Raw genomic sequence first — 24,476 nt, 5'->3', positions numbered from 1 at the left:
GAACAAAAACAAATTAATCAATTCAGAACATGTGTTAAACATGTAAAAAAAAATGTGATGTTGTTTGTCACTTCAACTCTGCATGTTGATTAATACTAAAGTGCAATGGCTTTCCTTTGTTTTCTTAGTAATACAGCTTTAAATATTTACAATTCTTTTCCAATTAGATTGATACTTGTTTCTAATGCAATTGTTATTGCTATTATCTCGGTTTACTTGTGAGTATTTGGTAATATTAATCCAATTTCAGAATAAGTTTATGCTAAGACTGTAAATATGTCAACAAAACATATACGAATATACATATTTATATACGTATGTATATACACTCACATATGTGATTGTACAACCAATGGTATTAAGAACCATACTGTAATGAATAAATAAATAAATAAACTGAAAATATCATATGTATCAAAACCTAACATTTTAGTTTTTTAATTGGTTTACTGTTTATATTATAGGCCTCATAAGCATTAGTGATGCTTTAATGTTCTTACACATTTATTTATATATTTATTTGATTTTTCCTTTTATCAGACTTAAGTGTCCCATCACAATAATAAGACTGTTACTGTGATAATCTGGCAGAGCTCTTATTGTCCTCACATCGACAGAATACATGAAAAAAGTGTATTTGTTGGGATAGAGGGGTTGATCATGCAGATATGTACAGATTTATTGCTAAATTATAGAGAATTTGAGAAGATTAAAATGCTTCATTATTTGAACATTGTAAGTGCACTCTAATACTTCACACTTCATCTACCTCATATGGTGCTTTTTAACGTTTATTTTTTTCTATACGTCAGAATAATATATAAATATTTTTATTTGTTTATATATTATTATCCCCTCTGCGGTACCATTTTCCCACGTAAATCTTGATATTTAAAATATATGGCAATTTTTCATGGTAAATGTCATCACGTTCATAGTTCACGGCGGTTACTGAATTAATTAAACCCACAGCACCAAATACCAATTAATTAATTAATTAATCAATTACCAATTCTTCTACTATCCTATGGTTGCTTAGAAAAACAACGGCGTTCGCCTCACTCGAACGTGAATGAGGTTTCTAGTGAACGCCTTCACCATGCATACGACAACGACGACGAAAAAGACGAAAAGACGACGACGACGACGACGACAACGACGACGAAGGTGACGAAAAGCGGTGATCATGGGGACAGCGGTGCCATGGTGTGGTGTGGGAGGAAGCGAGGCTTTGTCACGCGGAGGCACGTTCGAGCACCAATTCACCAATTCATGCACACACACACACACACACACAAACACTCACACAATAGTCGGAACAGTCGCATGCCAGAAAGAAAAAAGAAAAAAGAAAAACAGAATAGAAAAGAGAAAAGAAGCTGCAAATTACGCACCGTAGATTCTCATTAAGCAGCTGATTTACAGCTTGCGGGATCAATATCCCATGGTGTTGTTAAGTAGCTCACTGTGGACACTGGCTAGCTGGCTAGCTCCATGGAACAGCACAACAGCACACCCATCAGACGACGTGACGAGATTGGTCTTATATCGCCTCCTGGAATCCTTTGCTGTGCTGCAAAAACATATGGAGAGCTATTCCCGAAATATGGAGTTAGTGTCGCCTGCGGTAGGAATGGCACGTGCATGCAACTGGGGTTAAATCTGCAGAAGATTGGAGCGAAGAATATGCTCCGTGTGGAGAGTCTTTAACGACTGCAGGTGTCGTTGATTCATAAATTAGTGGCCCATCGGAAACTTGCGGATAGGGAGAGGAACGGAAGGGAAAGTAGGGAAAGGCCCTGGGTACGAACAGTGATGAGCTAGCGTGAGAGCGGGGCAGCCCCCCCCGTCACTTAATTAAATCCATACCAGGCCCTGGTTTTTGGTTGATTAACCGTGATTGAGGAGTTATGAGCTGATGATGTGCAGCCCATAACCTTTAATATCTTAATGACCACACATGAGTTATTTCTCACCCATAGTAATGTGGGTGAGGCGCCTGTCAACGTTAGTTGCGTCGTAAAACGAGCCATTACCTTAAATGAAGAGATGCTCTTTTGGGTTTTCCAAAATAAAGCCGCCAGGGTTTTTAAGAAATCGCGGTGATTTCGACGACCTGGGGTGATCAGCGATGAACATTCTCCGCAGCGTCTCCCTCATGCGGTGGACATCGTGGGTGAGTCATGCGAAAACTCGCAATTGAAAGAGGGAAGAAGAATAAGAGAACCCAGTAATTGACGAAACTTCAACGCACACACTGTGGTGTGTCCTGTCTTCCGAGGATCAAAACCCCTGAAGCGACGTGAGAGGGCAGTAAGTGAGCAAGAGAGGATTAATGAAGAAGAGCGTCCGCGTGGCAATACAAGCAGCACTCCCATTCTCCTTTTTTTTTCCTCCCCCCCCCCAATCAATACCATTCCGGGTTCGCCGTCCTTTGTCTGGAGCAGCCCATGCCCAATTTAAACTACCGCTCTCAGGCAGGCAAGGAAAATCGTCCGTTCCTGCGCGTCTGTCCGTTGGTGGCTCGTGTGCAACGTCGTCGCCACAGTGCCGTTTTCTCGCGTTCCCTCGGGCCGTTCCCTGCCCATCGTCTCTCTCCTTGAATCAAGGAGTCGCGCAGGCACGATACTGCGAAGCCATTTTTTCCTTGGAAGCATCTGGGGAGCTAGCGTGTCGTAGTGCTGTGGTGGTGGGGCTCGGCTATGGCGTCCGGGCAGGCTGGGTGGAATGTTGCTGCCGTGCACCAACGGTAGAGAAAGGAGATCAGAGAACTGGGCTGCTGCTACGCGATGGTGGATCTGGATGCCTAACTTTTGCGAATTTTGGGATGTGTGGGAGGTCCTTGGATGCGGAGGAGGAGTGCGTGAATGAGAGGGGTGTGTTTGCAGAAAGCAGGAATTTGTTCTCCTCACTTAGTACTGCCCGGTGCTTTCTTCACCTGTGAGTGATTCCAACAACTTTTTCCAGTTAACTTTCGTTGACATGGTGGAGTAGTGGTTGGGTGTGGGGAGCACCGTTGTCGGCTGTCAAGGGCTGATCACGATGCTGGCTGCTTCAGTGGTCTGTGTATCTCCCGTTTGGCGATTTTGCCGTGACGGTTTGAAGTGGTCATTTGATGCTGCAATTGAGATTTTTTTGCCTCTTTTTAAACCTTGGTCTCTGTAGAGGGTGCTTAGTTTTCATGGCAGCTCTCTGACTTGCATTCGAGATTGCAATTTCCACATAGTATCCTCAGCTGGCTTTCAGCGTGCCAGCTGCGAGGTCACAAGTCCACTATGTCATGGCAATTGCCCTATTTGAGTTGGTAGTAACGGTGGATTGAACTAGGCCATGGTCATCCGCGGGTCGTGAACCTTGTGTCTCAGTAGCTAGAGTATCTAGTGGTCTGTATGCCTTGCATGCATTTTTTGAGCACACATGCGATCGCTTCGCTTAGTTGAAGTAGAGGTTTGGAAGGTTCAGAGGCCAGCCATGTTCAGTCATGTTCAGTGTGTGATGGGAGCGTCGATGCTCTCGATTTAAAGTCTACTTAGATGAAGAAATGGAGCTGTTGTGTCTTAGTGAAACGCTGATTCTGTATTTGTGTTCTGGCAAGTAGGTAGGGCATGAAGGCATGCCTGTCAGGCACAGGACGAGTACAGTACCTGCTGCTGGCGTGCTGTTTTTTCTATTGTGTTGCTGATTCGCGTTGCGGTAAGCGTCAAGCCCTGTCATTGGTATTTCCTTTACCGAATGTAGCTTGTAGTGCTTAGGAAGTGTATAATTTCTTACTCGTTGAAGTCACGGCCTACACATTCGAAAGTAACCATGTGAGTTTCTTCAAGGGCTGGCTGTCTTCACTGCATTTGACTTGGTCCTTTTCAATGTAAAGAAGACTTCTTGATTTCGTCAGTGCCGTGCTGCCGGGTTTCTTGTTAACTTAAGATTTGCTTTTTGGCAGAAGCTTGCCCTCCTGGATGGCTGACAGGATCGAATGAAACTGTATGCTTTTCTCTGATGAAGAATCACAGTTCCTGGTCAGAATCAGAGAGTGCTTGCAAAGCTAATGGGGGATATCTTGCATCATTGAATTCACTCGACGAGTTTTACTTCGTCCAGGCTGTCTGCGGTGCCAGTGCTGCAGACGGCTGCTGGGTCGGAGGCCAAGAGGTGAGCTTAGCTGATACCTAGTCAAATTCTCGCTTTTGTGGTATATCTCAACGCCCTGCAAAGATTCTACAATTGTCGCGATTGGACCCTGTGGCAATGGCTCAGACATCACGCTCACTCAATCGTGGTTTTATTCTTTTCATCGTGTGTAGTGTCGGGTCACATTGTCTAGTAAGCAGCCGGTGGTCTATCGGACTTACTGCAACGTTGTGGATTGAAGTCCTACATTAAATTTGTGACTTCTGCTTGTCAGCTCCCTCAGGATCAAAATAGCGTCATTCAGTGGAAATGGAGTGACTGCGATACCTCTCACTACATTGATTTGCCCTGGGTGCCTTCACCTTCGAATAGTAGTTGCATGGCCCCGATTTGTCCCGACCCAGCAACGCCTCGGCTGTGTACTGTTGTCACAAGGGCAGGGGTCAAGTGGGATTTATGCTCTTCCTCTCATTCGTTTCTTTGCGCCATTGGACAAGGTCAGCTTATCTTTTGCACTGCCCGATCCTGATTTTTCTTTGTAGCCTTCAATGAGATATCGACACTGTTAATGTTTCTTCACTATCGGGCTTCTACTGAGGACTCTGGTGCATTCGGGTAGCAATCATTGTCCAACGAGGTGTGATCTGTTGTTACATTTCTGCTTAGACTTGTGTTGTAAGTTAAATAGCACAGGCATGTAAAATTAAGACTTTTTTTTCTTGATTCACAGAGTCGGAGTGTAAAGATCCGAAGTCTTCTCACAGAGAGTACACTATCATATTGATATCAGTATGCACGATCCTTGCTGTTACTACCACAGCTATTGTGGCATTTCTTTTGGCGTACAGGCGAAGTAAAAGACGGCGTAGGTCCCGTCGTCGTAAGCTTGCAGAGTTATCTAGTTCTAGCGGGCTACTGCGACCTGCATTTAGGTTGTACACAATCAGGGAGTTAGAGGTAATGACAGAGTATTTTTCAGAAGCAAATTTGCTCGGCAGTAGGCAGAAAGAGAACGGGGGTGTTTACAGGGGGACACTAGCAGATGGCACTACAGTTGCAGTCAAGAGGTTACAGCGGACACCACTTCAATCACAGAAGGAATTTGTGTATGATGTGCTGCGTATAGCTCGGCTTAAGCAACTCAATTTGGTGGCAGTTAGAGGATGTGCATACGAGAATCGTCAAGGGTACATTGTTTATGAGTTTTTTCCCAACGGTTCTCTTGACCAATGGTTGCACAACAAGTCTTCGGAAGCTCAAGCATTGGATTGGGGTCAACGAATACGCATTGCTACAACCCTTGCCCAGGGCCTTGCGTAAGCCGTCTTCTCTTTTCCTTGACAAGGTTTTATGCTGACTTCATTCCAAGCTAAGTGTCTGATCATAGTGTTTGTGGGATTACAGCTATCTGCACGACACATTGAAGCCACATGTGGTTCACAGGGATGTGCGTGCCAGCAATGTCCTTCTGGACGAACATTTCGATGCTCACATTCTAGGAGTGGGCCTTAGCAGGCTGGTATTGCGTGAAGCTACTGTTGGTCACACAGTAATTGCCGGAACATATGGCTATCTGGCCCCTGAATTTGTGTACAGAAACGAACTCACCACCAAGAGCGATGTGTATAGCTACGGGGTGTTACTGCTGGAGCTCATCACGGGACGTAAGCCAACAGTGGATGGCGCGGAACCTTCCGACTGGCAGAGCACATTTGAGTGGGCCACTCCACTTGTCCAAGCCCAAAGGTTTTTGGAGCTATTGGATCCTACTATTCAGACCATTCCTGACGTAGCTCAGATTCAGTGTTGTGTGGACTTAGTCTACGCATGTACCCAGCATGTGCCTGCAAGTCGGCCACGCATGTCATACGTGGTGCACCAGCTCATGCAGCTACGACAAGGGCTCGTCCCTCTCCCACTAAGTCGTGCACAGAATCCGCCACCTCGATCACCAGTAAATAGGGTCGAGTACATGAACATCGTGAATCAGGGCGATAATACATCCTTAATTGAAATTGAAAATTCAGATGTCCCTTTCTAAATTTCTGCCTCCTGTGATTCGTTCTCGAAGTGCTTACTGGTAAATGCCGCAGTGACATTGTATATTCTTAAAATCTCCTTAAAGTAGTTGGCGCCTGCGTAACTCAGTCAGGTATGCAGAGATCGCTACTGTACAATGTAAGACAAAAAGAGCTTGTTCTTTGTAAGTGGAACTTGAAATGAAGGTAAGCATTTTTCAACTTTGTTTCAAGTGGGTAGTCTTCCCTAAGCAAATGTTCGAGTAGGATGAGAGCACTGGTCAGAACGGTGTGTTAGCCACGTCTCATCACAAAGCCATAACGGCGATGTCTTTAAATGTTGTCTCGAACCTTGTTATCAATTTCGGAAATCTGAAATCATACGTCTATTTACACTCAACCCAATGCCACCCATTGTAGAGTATACCGAACACGAGCTGATAAAGTAGTTTGTAGGATAGGATGATAATCTCTTGTACGCTGTAGACATTCTCACGATCATTGCAGATTGTTTTCCATCATCGTACTAGTGGAAGACCGCTTCATGTTAGCGGGCAACGTTAGTCGGCTGCCAGTAGCAATTTTTTGGATAAAGAAATAAAGAGAGATAAGAGGAAGAAGAAAGGGAGAAACGAAGGGAGAGAAGACTGAAAGAATGTAGAGACAATAGTTCTAACTGTCCACAAAGGATCCATTATTGAAACATGAACATGTACAAACCACGGAATTGGTTTTATTCATCTAACTGGCAGCTCTTTTGCAACGATTTAGACAAGCGTTCAATACTTAAGTCCACAGTAGTTGTACACAACACATTCAGGAGTTGTCCATTTTGAGAATCCAGCCAATTTAAAATCCTAACAAAAAGCAGGATGTTCAATGGCTGCATCCCAGAAGTTGAACATTCCCATTCCAAGCACATTATTGATTCCACTTGATTGTCTCTGCTATCAAAAACAATGACTAATTCCAACTTTTTTTTTCCTTTTCCTTTTCCTTTTATTTATTTATTTATTTCTGGCATTTTGATAGTTTCAGTGGAGGTACAAGAGAGAAAATCAGAATCTGTAGAATTATCCTCCTCGTTTTATTTTGGCCTCCATGGATGCTGCGGAGGCGTTACGCGTCAGGGCCAGCCACTGTAGTGACTGTCTACTGGTGGCATGTGCAATCGTCACAGTTGCAGCTTGGGCCACAGCAGTCGGGCTCGGAATGATAGCTATTTTCCTTGTTCAACCAAGGAAAATTCCTACAGAGTTTATTCTCAGTAGAAAAGTGATCGATCTTACTTGCGTAGACCTCCGAAGGTTGGCTCAGCCAAGGTCTTGCAGCATCTGCGTGATGGAAAGAACAAACAAACGAAAAAGCCAGATGCTCACTATAATGGCAAATATTGTGTGCTCGGGCACTGACATCATTTTCCCTTGTATCCGCTGATGTCAGGCCTCCGACAGTGTCACTAGCAAGCACGTTGAAATTCCAATCAAAGTTACGGAAATCCACTAGTACAATGAAAAATTACTTCTACAATGCAGGACTTCTGAAACTCTTTCACTGACGTTTTGCGCAATGGTACCATAGCTGTAGAAAACCATCATTAACGGTGACCATGCGGTGAAACGCCTGTTGAATCACTCGAACAGCAGAAACATAAAATTGATATTTGACCATAGAAGCTTTCCCTAAAAGCCTTCGTTCAGTGTTGATCTACGGTTAGAGAAGTCGGCCTACCCGCATCCAGCGCTGCAAGGGCAGCTGCTGCCGTTTGCGCAGTTGGGGCTTCCGCATCCAGACATGGTCGAGTACTGGGTTGGAGAGATGACCCGAAGGAGCTGAGAGAGGCTCAAGAGAGTGGAGAGCTTGAGCACCGTTTGATCAAAGAGGAAAGCAGCTGCGAAGAAAATGATGGCCAACCTCACATGACCCTTTTATACAGATTCAGCTGTCTTTCGAATCTTAAGTTTCGATGTTCCATCGTATTAAGATAATAGTAGCTCATCAATCCTTGGTCCCATCTGCATCCTTGCGTGTTGCTCCTACTGTAGGACTCCTTGATTTTCTGAGTCACCAAGACCGAAACCCACAGGTCTCCGTGACAGACTTGTCCTCATGGAGTGTCCTCTCGTTCAGAAAGTGCGAAGAAATCTAAATACAAGCTGTTAAGATCCTGTGCTTCCCAGAATCAACCCGCTGTGCAACGAAACCTGTCGCGGCTAACGACCTCGAGTTTTTATTGCATGCAAGATTTAAACAAAACCTGTGTGCTCGGATTCTAGCTCAAAGACTCACCCTTGGATGAGTATATATATATATATATATATGTATATATATATAAGACTTTGACATTTAGTTCTGCCGATTATTCACCAACTGCGAGTTCATGTTCTGTTTTGTTTTTGGAATTGATGGGGCTCAACTGGGAGCACAGGGCAGATCGACGACCATCGGGACCTTACCTGAAGGTCATGAGGCCGTCGAAGGCTGAGTATGCGAAAGAGGAATGGGCCTGCCGTGGGATTGGAATCTGGCATCTTTCGTTGCACAGCGGGACATCTTTCCTATTCTTGGGCCCCTCCCCCACTGAGAAATTCCTTTGTCCACAACAGTATGCTACTTGCCCGGTCAGCAGGGCTGATTCCGCACCTGACCCTGATACAATCGCGTCGCCTTCTTCAGTGAACTTCCAACCAATGCATGCTGTTTTCCAACTACAAATTCCCTGAAGCGAGGAAGCATGCATCCCAAGGGACATGGAGAAGCACGCGTCTGACTATAGTAATCAAACAACATCCATCGCATGATCATTGGAGGGTACAATAAAAACAGTCTCTCATCTTGTTTTAATGATTTACAGACATATAAAACAAAACAAAACAAAACTAGTACAGGGGGAGAAGGGAATTGTTTGGTCACTAGAGGGACCGCTCCTCTCAACTCTCCTGGAAAACCGAGACAATCCGCCCCTGCACAAACGTCAGTCGCTTTTTCACTGCCGCGGTGGGCCTTCTCCGGTCCAGGTGAAACCAGGACCCGTGCGAAGCAGGGTGAGGTCTAAGGGATTCCCTGGCGGTGACGGTTTCGAATCTCAAAAGCGCATTCAGTCGCATACGGCACACAACAGGAGGAGTGGGTTGCAGGCCGTTAAGCACAAACTGAGGCGATGGATTCGTGGAGTGAAGAGGAAGAGGAAGCGCAAGCGCCCTCTCCACAGTGCAACCCGCATGGGCTCCCATTCCCACTCCCTGCGTGCGTGCGTGTGTGCGATGCCGTTGCGACGCAAGCTGCAGCAAGCGACGGACACGAACACGACGACGATCACCTAAGTGCATGAGCTTGTGGCCACCATTGCCATGTCGCTTCAACAATTTAGGGTTTGCCCCCCCCCCTGTGGAGGATTTAGGGTTTGGCCCCCATTTCTAGCATTTCTTTGCAACTTACACTATTTTGCACTTTCACGTTTTCCTTTGTGAATGCATACATTTCTATATTTTACTTTGGTTTTAGTAATATATAGAAGAATGATGCAATGTTTTGTGTATAGAATGATAGAGGGAGAGAAGACTTCTATTTGGGTGTGTGTATGTTGTGAGGAATTACTAAGGATGGATTTTAAAATGAGAGATGCATTAAGGAAATAAACGAGTTTTTTGGTTAGTAGACTAGTGGATATACTTTGCATGTGTAACAATACTTTGCATGTGCCACCAATAGAAGTAATATATTGACACATGTAGTAAATAACAATTTTTATTTCTATAGATAGATAGATATAAATATATATACATATAGAAAGACAAATAGATATGTGAGAAGCAAATAATTGAAAGAGAAGTCAAAGAGTATAAAAATATCTCGAATTTATATTATGCTTTAGCTAGTATATAATGTTTTTACATAGTATTAGTGTTTGGAATTATAAATAATAATAAAAAAAATCAATTATAACATTTGTAGACAATATCTAGTTGATAGAAAGAATATTAGTTGAGGCATGGAATAGGTACATGCATGTGCACTTTTAAGAAGAACAAAAACAACCAATTAATAACATGATTTAATACATCCTATATGAATAATTTGAGATTTTAAGAAATATTTCAACAAAAAGAATTTCAAGTAGACCTTGTAACTTAAATAATCAATTCCAATGCCTAAAAAATTAGTATCTTTTGTTGAATATATTACAATGTAAATATTTGTTGCTTAAAAAAAATGAAAAATTTACTTGCACTAACATTAAAGTTCTAACATTTTTTTTTTTTGTTTCTTTTATAATGCTTTATTAATCTATTAATAATATCAATTATTTTTTAAAAAATAAAAAAACCTTTCTACTTCTATTGAAGCATTATTATCAAGTAACATTTTATTAAGAACAACCTCATACACTTTCAAAAAAAAAGGAAAAGAAGGGTTGAATGAAAATATATCACAAAATATTAATGCTGAAATTTTTACTTTCTAGAAATATGAATAAAAAATAAAATACAATAAAAATATGTCATTAATAAATCGAGCCTCAACAATACTCATACGTAGTGAAAATTGAACATTTGAAACTGAAATCTACCAAGCATAGTCTTCACCGGCACTACATCATCCACGGAGACAGAGCAAGCACACCTTTAGGGGAAGGAGAGTGATGGTGCGGTGGGTGTCACCGATGTCACCGTGAACGGAACCCGGTAGCCGTCGCGATGGCGCTCCAAGCTGAAGCTGCGCCGGAGCTCATCGACGAAAGTTGTCACCCGTTTCTTTGAACCACCGCCACTGAGATCGACACTAGAATTCTACAATCTGGAGCTATCGAAGCATGGATTTTCACAGTGAAGCTGAGCATACTTTGGACTAGTAAGCAGGGTTTTACGTGCAGAAGACCACTATATACACAGTGCAAGCTTACCACACGAGTGATTTGCGCAAGGCTTTCGGCGATGGAACTGACCTCCATCAGGAAAAAAGCTGCTGATTTAAGTCATGGATGTCGCCATCGGGACGCAAGCAAGCAGTTCAGGGACAATACAATGATCAGAGAGCCTGCGTGCGGGCTCCGAATCTGCAGCCCTTTTAACCATCTGTTTCCACGGCTCCCGAGAAAATGGTTCCTCATGGGAATAGTTGTTGGGAGTATCAGATATCTTAGTCTCTTTCAGTAAGTATATATATATATATATATATATATAGATGTATCAAGCTTATCTTTGTTCCTTGTAGACAATTCTCTAGTAACATAGGAGCTTAACATCCTCATGATCTCTCTCCACAGTCACTCTATAACTGAATCTACATCGAACTACAGTGACACTATGAACATCGATTCAAATAGCTATGAGCCAGATCCCTTTATGTGATAAATGAAACTCGAAAGCAGAATGTGTATGGATGTTCATTTAACACTCCCACTCATCCTGACACATTCTACGAAGAATGTAAATCCCTGTGTTCCTCCCACTCATTCTTCTCAAATTGTCTGAGACTCATCAAATGGCATAGTCGTTGAAAAGCGTCATGTGGAAGAGGTTTCGTAAGTATATCAGTTGTTTGATCTTTAAAATGAATATATTTGAAATCCATTAGATTCTATTCATAGTGCTCACGGATAAGAAAATATTTCATGTCGATGTGTTTGGTTTGGCGATGGTAGTCTGGATTCTTGACTAAAGCATGAGCTGCTTGATTATCACAATAAATAGTTGTGGAAAGATCTTGAGGGTTGTTTAGTGAATGAAGGAAACGACACAATCAAGTGGTCTCGCAAATGGATTCAGCAAAGGCAACTAGTTCAGTGATGGTTGTTGATGTGGTAAGACAAGTTTGTTTGTGACTGCCCCACGTGATTGCAGTGGATCCGAGAGTGTAAAGAAAGCTGGATCAACTTTTCCTGTCATCAAGATCTCCACCAAAATCTGCATCGCAGTAGTCAATAAGACTAGGTGGTGCTATTTGGAGATGATAATACAAATCATAATCTTGAGTTGTTTCTAGTATCGAAAGATGCGTTTCACGGCAATCCAATGGCTTTGGGGGGGGGGGGTTCTTGAAAGAGTGATACTTTCCTCACAATGTATCCAATATCTGGACAAGTTATTATCACCACATACATTAAGCAACCTAACGATTGTCAATATAGGACGGCAACTGGAAGATCAGTTGGATCTTGATTTTTCTGTAACTTGGTATAAATATCGGTAGGAGTTGAATCTTCATGAGCAGCTTGTAGGCCAAAATGCAGGAGAATGTCATTGATATATCGATGCTGATGTAGAAACAAAGACCCCGAAGTTGGACATTGTTGAATCTGGAAACCAACAAAATAGTCCATACTACCACTGGTGATTTTGAATGTTGTTTTCAGGTAGTTCGAAATTTCTTCAATACATTTCGGTAAGAGTGATATGATAGTTCCGTCATCTACATATATGCCGATGAGTGTATGAAGTTCACCGTGGTTGCAATACACACATGGCTTAGCTTCATTTGCTATGAGTCAAAATTATTTTAGAAAATTAGAAATTCGTAAATTGCATTGTCGTGCAAATTGTTTAAGCCCATAAATGCTTTTTAACAAACGGCAATAGTGAGTCGGTTTAGTCGGATCTTCACACCCTTGTGGCTGGACCATATAAATCTCTTCAATTAAATCTCCATTTAGAAAAGCAGTACTGATATCAAATTCTTCAATGTGCATCTATTTTGCAGCTGCTATTGCAAAGATAACACGAATTGAGTCATAGCATATAACAAGTGAGTACGTTTCTTTGAAATCAATACTAAGTTGTTGAGTAAATTCTTTGGCAACTGACCGGGCTTTAAATTTTTCGATCTCGCCATTAGGTTGATATTTAACCTTATAAACCCACTTATTACAAATGAGTTTTCAATAAAGAGGTTTTGGAACTAGTTGCCAGGTCTGATTTTCCAAGAGAGGTGCGTATTCTCGATCCATTGCAGCTTTCCATGATAATGAGTCAGAGGAAAGAAAAGCTTCTTGATATGTTTGGGGTTCAGAATTATGTCTCCCACTGTCGCAAGAAGAGCAGCAAATTCAATAAAAGTTAATGAAGAAGGAACTGGATCAGATAAAGGGTCTTCAGTGGTTTGCTGAAGAGAATGTCAAGATGATGAGATGATCAGTGTAGAATTCATCAAAAATTCAAGAGATTTGAACTTCGGATATAAACGTTGATTAGGGAAGTTGTCATTAGTAGTAATCGGCTAATCACATGACGGTGTGATTAAATTGTGAGAATCAGGTCGTTTTCGCTTTGGCTTAAGACAATTAGCGAGCCAGTGCCCAAATTTGTGGCAATTATAACACTTTCTTTGTGCTTTTATGTCACAAATATACATGAGATCTTTTTCATGTTGTTCTTTTTTGTTGAGAAGATAAGAAGGAATAGCTGATGATCGAGTAAAGAAGGCATGGTCAACTTCAAACTTTGTAACAAACTTTTCGTTTGTTTGTTTAGATGATTGCATCAGCTGACAGTATATTATATATAAGATGTTGGGAATGCTACCACAGTTTTGTTATTGTTATCATAGTTTTGTTACTGACATCACATCTTGTCATCCACAACATTCCATCCCAATTTTTGTTTTTTTTGTATACCATAATTGTACTCTATGTATATTTTAATGTTTTATAAAACATGATAACTTTCACTTGTGCTATGCCACACCAATGATGGCATTAAAAAACTGTTATAACATTAAAAAAATAATTGTGATGGCATGTGATAAATGGCAAATTGCTGTGGCAGAAGCAAAAACCACTATAGCATTAACAACACCTTATTTATATATATATATATATATATATAATCAGTAGTGTACTGAAAAAAAACCAAAGAACATCAACACACCCAACCATCTAAAACCCATGAAAACTGGACGAATGGAAACGACAACTCTTTGAAGCCGCAACTCACTATACACCGAAGTAAATGTTTTTTTTCCCTGTTCCAGTAGCACGCTTTGGATTGTGAAAATATAGTACTCCTCACTTGAAGCACAGTGAGAAACCCCTTGTGAGGAATCTTTCTGGTTTACGAAGAATCACATACTGCATTTAAAGATGCAATTTATTAATTTATTATTATTTCTAAGATATTTGGTAGAAGATGGTACAAGTAGAAATTACACCTTTAGTGTATATATATATATATATATATATACATATATACAATATCCGTGCATTTTTTCATCCAGAAATGTAGGAACATTGTCTGAAACCTACTCTCACACTGAGTATGAAACAAAAATCTGTGAACCATTCTTGGCATGATTCTAGAAATCTTATCTCTTGAGTAAGATCAAATTCTGATCGTAGTAGGCTGCAAAAAATGCCTGCGTGCTGCCCAAGTTCCCGCACCGAATAGGGGAAACTAATCTGTCCCACAGCGCATATTCAGTAACTCCAAACATGATTAACTCAGACGGGTGGGTCAGGCCAATCAAGATGAAAATGTTCAAAATTCATTCCGTGAACATGAAATTCTTTTGTTTGAATCCACACTGTAACACATGGTTCCTGCACTCGATAAAATTGCAAAGCTTGAACAGTCTTGTACGTTGCAAACTTAATATATGAATACTGCACAAGAAGAATCAACTGACTCCACATTCTCCAAAATCCAAAAGCTAATTATCTAATATTTGCAATCCTATGTTTCAATAGGTGAATGTATCGGAGTATCATCTCAGGGATTGCTCTCTGCGTCCTCTCTTAGTCCAGATTCTTTCTAAGAATCACTAAGTCTTGTGCAGAGGTAAAGAAGGGCTCAAGGCATCTGGATACGAGTTATCATCGAAGGAACCCACGCGTAAAATTATCATCTGTTGTAAGATAATCGAAACAACCACTCGTTTTTGGCATATGCTCTTCTCCTGTTTCATGGCTTCGATGCTGTAGAAGACAAGTGCTATGAACTTGGTCTATCGCAAGAGTTAACTTTCCTATTTTCGTTCGCACTGCAAAAGATCTTGGTAATTCCAGATTTCACTAGATTGTTTGCTCGTCTTTCTGCACATCGACATCACTGACCGTGTTGATTTTGTGGCATGACGTGAGCGACGGGAACGCAGATCCTGTATTCTATGAGACCGTCTTCTATCAACAGCCGTTTCCTTCACTTCATGGACCACAGGGAGTAAACAGACATTCAGTTAGGTAGATTCAGCAGAAAGTGGCCCTGTATACTCATGATGTGTCACCAAATGGTTGAGTGATTCAAAGACAAGGAAAAGTATATTGCCGAAAGTGAGGTTTGGAACTAATCAATAACCACAATGACGACAGTGAATCTATACGTGTTTTGTAGGACGTTTCTTTTTGAAGTGGTATTAATTACATGTTGCCAGCAACAAGATGCTCACAAAATCAATAAGAATATGTTCAACTTATAATTAAGTGTTTTTTTTCTCATAGTGAATAAAAAAACCAACAAAACAGAATATTCAATTTTTTTTCGCCACATGAAACGTTGCTTCTTTGAAAGCAACTTTGACTTAGCATTGTTTTATAGTTACTCTAATGATTTAGTCATTTTTCCCTTCTATTATACTTGTATTCCGATCGTCAGTTGCGAGTAAAATACCGAACACATCAACCGTGTCACTTTGAATCAATAAAAGAATTAAAAAATTAGGAAAGAGATGAGAAGCGTATACTTTCTAATTAAGTGAAGTAGAACTAAAATGGATCTAAAAGCAACATACATCAATTAAATTACTCAGTTTCTAAGGGTACATTACTCTTTGATATAAAAATACAAAATAAATTTTATACCAAATGAAAAATGGAGATTAAATACAGGACCCTGATATTGATTGTGAGAAATATTTACCGTTCTCCAATATCACAAACCTCAAACTGAAAGCAGAATTCTACCAAGGCCAACAAGGCTATGATGTGAGAAATGTCTCATCCGATATCTAAGATGATGGAAACATGGGAGAACAAGGCTATTATGAAGGGATCAAAAAGTCATACTGTTAAGAGGCAAGGCCAAGGAGGGGATGGGGAAGGAACTTACAGCAGTCCTCTTATTTACCCACCTCATATGGTGATACCGAGGGTTCAAGCATTGTAACAACTTCCCTGGAGAGCAACAAATTTGAGAACTTCGTCACTGAGTACACTGGCAATCGTCACCATTATTTTGCATATATCCAAGACAGAATTGCATGTGGGCACTCATAAGAGCAAGGCAAGCAATGTAGAATGACTGGGTGCACAGTAAGTCTTTATCAAAAGTAATAACACAAGGAATGAATGGTTGTTCCTTCAAATTCTCAACTCAAGCAAAATTGTTTAAGCTCATATTCAATTTTCAATGTCGGCCGCAATAACTCCAAATCTTCTACGATAAGAATCTGCATACGAAAACAAGAAACATATTGGGTGTAAGCATAGTCTACAAATACGAAGGTGAGAGAATCCTTGGAAAGGCTACTTCACTGCCGTCAAAAATAAGGCGTGTGCATAACAGCACAGTTAGCAGCCACAATAGTAAGCTACAAGACGGAACGAAGGAACTAGAGGCGATGTTAATTGTGAGACAAAGATTTACCTATTCAGTAAAGTTGATGCCACAAATTCTCCTGACACACTAGAACGCAAATGATCAAACCGAGGCTGTTCGGGCAACAGCTTCAACTTTTGGAGGGTCCTTGCTCGGTTCCTTGAACCCTAACTCGCTCAAGTCCTGCTTCACCATCAAGTTCCTGCAAGACAATGGGATGAAACCCCAAATAAAATATCCCTGTTCAAGAGTTTCTTTGAGCAGAAAAATACGTGACATATTTCCTCCCTTACAAACCTTGGAAAACGAAATCTGCTCGCTAACCTTATGTCCTGGCTTCCTCCAACATACTCTCAGACAATTAAGATTTGCAACCTCACATGCGTATGCCTGGTACAGGTACATAGACAGAAGCATGCTAATGGCCCTCACAACTACTGAGGAACAGAGCCATATTTCAAATAGTGAAATATGTGAATGGATGAACTGGACGAAGTGTCCAAGGCTATCAACTACATGATACTACATGAGCTTCAAAAAAACAAGGTAGTTTTGGACTTAACAATTGGTATCAGTACTTCAAGAAGATGCAAAGAAATTGAATTATACGGCTTAGGACAGTTACCGTTCCATGCGACACTCGAGATATGCTTTAGAAAGTTGCCGGCACCGTTCAGACGAGTACTTACTTTCTTTCAAGCATTGCATATACTCTCTCATTGCCTGCACATCAAATTCAACATCCAAAAACTCGGAAAAACGTCCTCAAGTTTGCTTTTCCAAAACTTCATAGATTTAAAAAAAAAAAGTAAGAGAATAGATAGGAATTGTTTAAATCCAGAAAAAAAATCGAAACCATAATGTACTATGAAATGTACGCCAACGAACAAACTAACACATCTTCACAGAACTATCTATATAAATGGAATCATGACAAGACACCAACATAAAAACGCACACCCAGTACCGAAATCCTCTACTACAATTTAAGACCCACATTTCACTCCAGAAAACAATCGAAAAAGAAAACAGGGCCTCATCACAAATCAAAATTCCCCTTGTCGCAAAAGCAAAAAACAATGCAAATTTCACTCTGCCTCCACAAAGCTACTCTAGGGTGGGACAGTCCTTGAAAGAAGACAAAATAGAGGAAGCACCCAGGCCCACAAATTCACGAGATCCGATACAGAATCTAGACAGAAGGGTCTCACTACCTGTTTGCATTCTTGAAGATGGTCCAGCGGGAACACCCCTTTCTCAGGAGCAATCGGTTGCAAGCCTCTATTACCTCCAAAGGCTTGTGCCATTGCTTCTCCCCCTAGGCTTCCCTCACCTCTGATGCTCCTCCACACCACAGGAATAAGACCATAACCATACGAACTCAGTATCGCTGAAACTTGACCCCTCGAATTCTGGCTGTGACGATGGTGACGATTGCCACTGAAATCACGTATTCACGTAGTCTGGATTCCGAAGAGCTTCGAAGCAAATTTAGGGTTTCCGGGACCGAGCACGTAGATGAAAATATAACACATTCATTCGAATCAACGACGTGTGTGGGCAGTTCCCTTTTGATGTCCTCTCCGGTGGATGGATGAGGATCGGAATCATCCATTTGTTGGGCTTGATAGCTAGTGAAGGGGTTGTGCTTAAACCCTGATTTGCTGCGCGCGCTCAAGCGCACTGAGAAAGAAGGGCCGTGCTCAATTGGGTTCTTCTAAGCCCCTTCCGGCGTTTGTGGGCAGCGTTTCTCATTGTTGGAATTGAAGCTGTGTTGAGGATTTTTTTACTGAGAGGATTTTTTGAAGAAGAAATTGGTTAAGGTTTAGGGTGTGACTGTGCTGTTAGAGATGGATTTCCCAAAAGAAGATATGGAAGGGGTTGAGGCGATGGAGTACCCGAGCGCTGGATTCCAGGAATTCGACATGAAGGAGAGTCTGTCTGCAACACAGCTGAAGTTGAAGAAGAAGTTGGAGAAGAAGAAGAAATCAGGGGGGTTTGAGACTTTAGGGTTAAGTCTGCCTGTGTTTCGTGCTGTGAAGCGCAAAGGGTATAGGATTCCCACTCCAATCCAGAGGAAAACCTTGCCGCTTATTCTAGCGGGTTACGATGTGGTGGCTATGGCCCGGACGGGGTCCGGGAAGACGGCGGCCTTTCTGATTCCGATGATTGAGAAGCTGGTGGAGCATTCGAACAACGCTGGGGCTAGAGCTGTTATATTGTCTCCCTCTAGAGAGCTCGCGCTACAGACATTTAAGTTCTGTAAGGAGCTTAGCAAGTACACTGATTTGAAGATCGCAATTCTGGTGGGAGGAGATAGCATGGAGGCGCAATTTGAACAACTAGCAGGTAATCCTGATGTGATCATTGCAACTCCCGGACGACTTATGCACCATCTTTCTGAGGTTGAAGGAATGTCACTGCGGACTGTTGAATATATTGTGTTTGATGAGGCGGACCGGCTCTTTGAGATGGGATTCGCTGAGCAACTTCGACAAATCATGTCTCATTTAGGAGAATCCAGACAAGTTCTCTTGTTTAGTGCGACTCTGCCACGTTTGCTAGCAGATTTTGCCAAAGCAGGCTTAAGAGATCCGCACTTAGTTCGTCTTGATGTGGAAAGTAGAATAAGCCCGGACTTGCAGCTGTCCTTTTTCACTGTTCGCCATGACGAAAAGCCAGCTGCTCTCGTTCATTTAGTGCGGGAAGTGATTCCAGCTGAGCAGCAAACGATTGTCTTTGTTGCTACTAAACATCACGTTGAGTTTCTGTACGAGTTGCTGAAAACTGAGGGCATCGACATATCCGTTGTCTATGGTTCTATGGACCAAGCAGCGCGTAAAATTCACATTGCAAAGTTTCGTGCTGGGAAGACGAAGTTGCTTCTGGTTACGGATGTTGCAGCTCGAGGTATTGATATTCCTCTTTTAGACAATGTTATTAACTATGACTTCCCTCCGAAGCCCAAGCTTTTCGTTCATAGAGTAGGACGTGCGGCTCGTGCGGGGCGAACTGGAACTTCATACTCATTTGTTACATCGGAAGAGATGCCGTATGTTCTCGACCTACATCTGTACCTGTCTAAAGGTATACGCCCGGCACCGTTAGAGGAAGCTATAGTGGCAGATCGAGAAAAGGTGATGGCTGACTTGGAAGCTGCCTCAAAGAGAGGAGAGACGATTTTTGGGCGAATGCCTCAATCGGTACTCGACTTTGGAATGGATAGATTGAGGGAGGTTATCTCAAACAATGATGATCTCATCGGTCTTCAGAAGGCAGCGAAGAACGCATACAAGCTTTACGTCAAGACACGGCCTCCCGCTGCTCTAGAGTCTGCTAAACGTGCGAAGGGTTTCGCTCGTGAAGGTCTTCATCCTTCCTTGAGACAGCAATTGCGGAACGTAGAAGCAGAAGTTGCTGCTTTTACCGAGCGGTTGAAGGCCATCAGGCCAAGGCAGACAGTATTGGAGGCGGAGGCTGAAGCTGCCAAGGGCAAGAATAAAAATGTGCCGATCGCGCAAGTGGTGGAAATTATGAAGCGAAAGCGGGAGGTGCATGAACATGTTATCGCTGCTGCCGCTCAACAACGTGCAGCTGCCAAAGCCTTCGAAAAGAGTCGTGAAGATACGACTGAAGCAACAGCTGAGGAGCAGCCAACCATGAAACGTAGGCGGAAGGGAGCGAAAGACACCAGTGATGTCAAACAGAAGCTTATCCCTAAAAGCTACAGAGACGAAGAGTTTTTCATAGAGGCTGTTCCACGTAACCGGCACATGGAGGCGGGTCTTTCGGTTCAAGGTGGTGATGGCTTTGGTCGTAGCAGAATGGATACTGAAGTGCTGGACCTCATAGCAGATGATGCAGCCGGGGTGCAGAAACAGAACGCTACATACCATTGGGATAAGAAGAACAAGAAGTTTGTTAAACTCAACAAAGGGGAGCAAGTCACAGCTTCTGGAAAGATCAAGACTGAAAGTGGTTCTAAGGTCAATGCAGGCAACCATGGCCTCTACAAGAAATGGAAAGAGCGTTCTCATATGCATGTTCCCACTCATGGTGAAGCAGATGACGCCCCTGGTGCTCTGGATGGTGCACCCACTAGCAGCAGAGGCGGGAGGGGCGGGAGAGGAGGCCGTGGATCTAGTCGTGGGGATAGTCGTGGAAGTTTACCCAACGCCAATGTGAAGAACGAACTTCGTGGCGTGGAGGAGGTGCGTAAAGAGAGGCAAAAGAAGGCAATGAGAAGCGCACGAGGTGGAGGTAAGGGTGGACGCGGTGGTGGTGGTGGAAGTGGACGCGGTGGCGGTAGAGGTGGCAGCGGTGGTGGAAGAGGTGGCAGAGGTTCATCAAGAGGTGGACGAGGTGGTGGAAGAGGGGGACGAGGGCGAAAGTAGAAATGTAGAGATAAGAAATGGGCTTGGCACAAATCCTGTGCCGCCCAATTGAAATGTATGCAAACCGCATTTATAGGACCAAACGAGAGCATCACGCGGGCCCTCACTTTTATAAAAACTGACTGCTCGAGTTACCGCGGCAGGTATTGGGGTGTATTTCATTGAGTCTAGGCTACGTATCATTTTGGTATCTTGCATGTTTTCTTCCACGCACTTCCACTGTTCCGTTGCCGAGTCGATCTGCTCCCGATCTGCAGCGTACCTCTGGGGAGATCCCAGGCCCATGCGTGGCATCGAGCTCGCTCCAACTAGTCTTCCCCGATTGGCCAGGACTAGAATCGTGACGGACCAATTCTTTGGTGGAGACGCCGGGTACTCTGCATGCGTGGGAACGCACAGAAACTCAGGACCTTGAACAGAAGGGGAGAATCCTGTCAATATGTATCGCTTCGATGGCTTTTAGGAAAACCCTAAGCCAGAGGGTTTAGGAATCGTTGGGAAGATCTCAGGGTTCCGACGAACGGTTAGCTTACGAAATCCAGCAACTTAGTACGACCGACGGTGAAGGAGGGAGTGCCACACTGTCGGGGAACTCAACGCGGCCGCCCCCTGCTACCGGTAAGCAGTGGCCTCTGGGCACATTGGATATTGATGCTTCAATTTCATCGGCACAACGAGAAGATCGCATTGAGGAAGGTCAGAGGTCCACGCTGCCTCTGAATCAGGCAGGCTTGGCACAGAGCTCTATCCCTGAGCTAGCCGCAAGCGCACAGAAGACCCATTCAACCACCAACAAACCGCATAGCGTCAACCAGTCCGGACCAAGGGTACTACGCCCCACCGACATTAGCATCCTGGTGGAAGTACCAATCTTTCATCAGGATGATTTCTCGGCAGCAAAAATCAACCGTTTGTCAGGAATACCATCCTGTATTTGCTCAGTAGCACGCTGTGCTATCATCTACATCAAATCCACAGAAGTTTTTCTCTCACGGAACAACGTCCGGCAACATTCCCTCGACCTCGAAAGTGGATTCCTCTGGGTAACTTCAGCATGATTCCCGGCACTGCCGACCCGCTACTCTCCAGCAACTGAGACGTGGGTCATCACAACCACGCCGCATTTGGGTTATATGACATCCTGCTATCCTTCAGGGAAGAACGGGCGCATCATTGTGTAATAACTTGGCAATGCACCAACGAAGGCTTCTCGAAGCGGGTACGGCGTTATTCAAAAAACATATCAGCTTGGAGATGTCGAACTCCCACGAAATTATTGGAACGCCCATACTATAGAACCAGCATTCAAGCATCTTTGGTAAGATACACCCCCATGTCACATCTTCCTCTCAAAACTGAAAAGCTTGTAGTATCTCGGGCACTTGCAGGTGCTACCAGCCCTCGATTAACAGCTTACTCGACCACCAAGGGATTCGCCACAGCCATGACATCCGAAGTAGCGCAACTGGCATCAACATCCGAAGCACAGTCATCCCCTCTCTCGGCGAAGACGTCGGCAGACCTTCGCGAGCTATTGGTATCCATGACCCCACAACAGCTTGCTGATTTCCTCCTCGAAGATTAAGTGCTTCACAAGCTGCGGCCTGTCATGGCAGCGATGGACATCTTATTACCTCACAGATCAGCACAGGTCGTCACACCCATATCCAGAACCGCTCCCTCCTTTTTGAAACGCAACTCTCCTTCCCGAGTAGATCTGGGCAAACTACCAGCATTATCCTTCGGAAAATTCTCCCTTGGAGACGACTACTTGGCCTTCATTTGCGATTTTACCACTGTAGCCGAAGCATACCAAGCCCTAGGCATATACCGAGTCTCACAGTATTGCACCTCCCTGCTTGGCGACGCCAGTGATCTCTTTGAGTCTCGCCTTAATCACACTACTCCCCCCACATGGAGAAGCTGGCGTCAATGAATTTCCCTCCGATGAAGCTATGCTCCGCCTCCAATATGTTAGGTTTACTAATACATGTTAGATTAATTAATGCATGTTAGTAAATATAGAATTACTATTAGGTAGTTACAAAGTAATTACACAGAAGTTACTTCTCTCCACAAGACAATATATAAGGCTCTTATTATTGCAATGTATTCAAGTTATTTTATTAATATACTTCATATGTTATTTTACCATTCTTAGTATTCTTTCTCTTACATAGTATCAGATATTAATTTTCCTTCATTCTTTTTAGTATAAGTGGAAAATTGCACCTACTATGGCTTTTCATAATACTTCTTGCTTTCCATTAATACCTTCATTGTTTGCAAATAATTATTACTTTTGGAGTATTAAATTGGATGCTCTTTTGAATTGAGTGGAATTATGGGAAGTGGTTAATGGCATTGAAGCTGCAGCTAATGCAAGTAATTTGGTGCAACATCATGCTTGGAATTTGAAGGATATAAAAACCAGTACAAAAATATTTGTACATTATAAAGATAAACAACTCATGACATTATGCAAACTACCTATATCAAAGGCAATTTGGAATCACATCAAGCATATATACTAACAATTAAATAAAGCTTCTTAGATACATTTCCATAAGAAGCTTTACTACTAAACAATAGATGACATTGAAGATGTTCACGCGTTCATTGAAAATTGATAATATATTCTTGAAGAAGCTGCCATTGCTGATTGTATTTTCATTAAATTACAACAATTAAATTTATTATTAGCTGCTTTATATGATTCATGGAATGCACTAATTGCTATATAAGGTAGAATTAATGAATTAATATTTTCAACATTACCACCTAATATCTTACAACAAACAACTATTAATTGTTGAAACCATGACAATTCAAAAACGAATTCATTTTATATCAAAGAAAAATTTGTTACGCATATTAAATCCACAAATACTCCAAGCTTGAATGGTACCTCTTCTTAACAACATTATTCTAATCCAATCTTTTCTTTACATTCCAATCAACCAATTAAAAATAGTATCTACCATTATTATGAAAAGTAAGAAAATAAATTCTTAGAATGTCATAAGAAATAAAAAAAATCAAATGAATTAATCAAAACTTATAAGATCCTACGCTATTGAGGCACCATTATACTTATTTATAGAAATATTTATTAATACTCTTGATCAACTATGATATCTAGATTGTAGAGCGAGCAACCAAATATCTCATTTGAAACACTTTTTCAAAAATTATAGTCCATTAATCACATTAAAATTTGTTTTATTAGGAAATAAAAATTCACATATTATTCAAGGTATTGGATTTCTTAACTTACAATTCAAATTTGGTTAATATATATAAATTTTAAATATTTTGTATATTCCAAGATTGAAAAAAAAAACTTTTATAAATAGCTCAAATAACTAAAATTAGACATATAAAAATTAAGTTTATAAATAATGTATGTA

The 24,476-nt window shown here is 42.1% G+C and overlaps 4 protein-coding genes across 5 annotated transcripts; 2 read left to right on the top strand and 2 right to left on the bottom strand.

Annotated features, from left to right (window-relative positions):
* The first annotated feature begins 2,799 nt into the window (after positions 1-2,799).
* LOC112291886 (C-type lectin receptor-like tyrosine-protein kinase At1g52310) lies at positions 2,800-6,170 on the top strand. 2 transcript variants are annotated; one of them, XM_024539840.3, is made up of 6 exons: positions 2,800-2,940; positions 3,599-3,693; positions 3,944-4,149; positions 4,403-4,625; positions 4,859-5,444; positions 5,533-6,170. In XM_024539840.3, the coding sequence occupies exons 2-6, from the start codon at positions 3,606-3,608 to the stop codon at positions 6,167-6,169; spliced, it is 1,740 nt and encodes a 579-aa protein (XP_024395608.1). In that variant the 5' UTR covers positions 2,800-2,940; positions 3,599-3,605; the 3' UTR covers position 6,170. The 2 variants fall into 2 exon arrangements, with proteins under 2 accessions (XP_024395608.1, XP_024395607.1); XM_024539839.3 differs by having other exon boundaries at positions 3,941-4,149.
* Positions 6,171-6,789: 619 nt separating this feature from the next.
* LOC149987808 (uncharacterized) lies at positions 6,790-9,574 on the bottom strand. The gene is made up of 2 exons (XM_090255664.1): positions 7,878-9,574; positions 6,790-7,480 (listed from the first exon to the last, which is right to left on the bottom strand). The coding sequence occupies exon 1, from the start codon at positions 9,473-9,475 to the stop codon at positions 9,077-9,079; it is 399 nt and encodes a 132-aa protein (XP_090111790.1). The 5' UTR covers positions 9,476-9,574; the 3' UTR covers positions 6,790-7,480; positions 7,878-9,076.
* A 6,793-nt stretch (positions 9,575-16,367) lies between these two features.
* On the bottom strand, positions 16,368-18,198 carry LOC112291474 (uncharacterized). The gene is made up of 4 exons (XM_024538907.3): positions 17,887-18,198; positions 17,298-17,395; positions 16,721-16,874; positions 16,368-16,523 (listed from the first exon to the last, which is right to left on the bottom strand). The coding sequence occupies exons 1-3, from the start codon at positions 17,977-17,979 to the stop codon at positions 16,775-16,777; spliced, it is 291 nt and encodes a 96-aa protein (XP_024394675.1). The 5' UTR covers positions 17,980-18,198; the 3' UTR covers positions 16,368-16,523; positions 16,721-16,774.
* A 324-nt stretch (positions 18,199-18,522) lies between these two features.
* On the top strand, positions 18,523-21,222 carry LOC112291473 (putative DEAD-box ATP-dependent RNA helicase 29). Its single transcript, XM_024538906.3, has one exon. It carries the CDS (start codon positions 18,523-18,525, stop codon positions 21,064-21,066), a length of 2,544 nt encoding a protein of 847 aa, XP_024394674.1. The 3' UTR covers positions 21,067-21,222.
* Positions 21,223-24,476: the final 3,254 nt, after the last annotated feature.

The sequence above is a fragment of the Physcomitrium patens genome, chromosome 14, assembly GCF_059467195.1.
Source record: "Physcomitrium patens ecotype Gransden chromosome 14, ASM5946719v1, whole genome shotgun sequence".
NCBI lineage: Eukaryota > Viridiplantae > Streptophyta > Bryopsida > Funariales > Funariaceae > Physcomitrium > Physcomitrium patens.
Note: the sequence above shows the minus strand (reverse complement) of the source record. Positions and strands in the feature narration are given on the sequence as shown.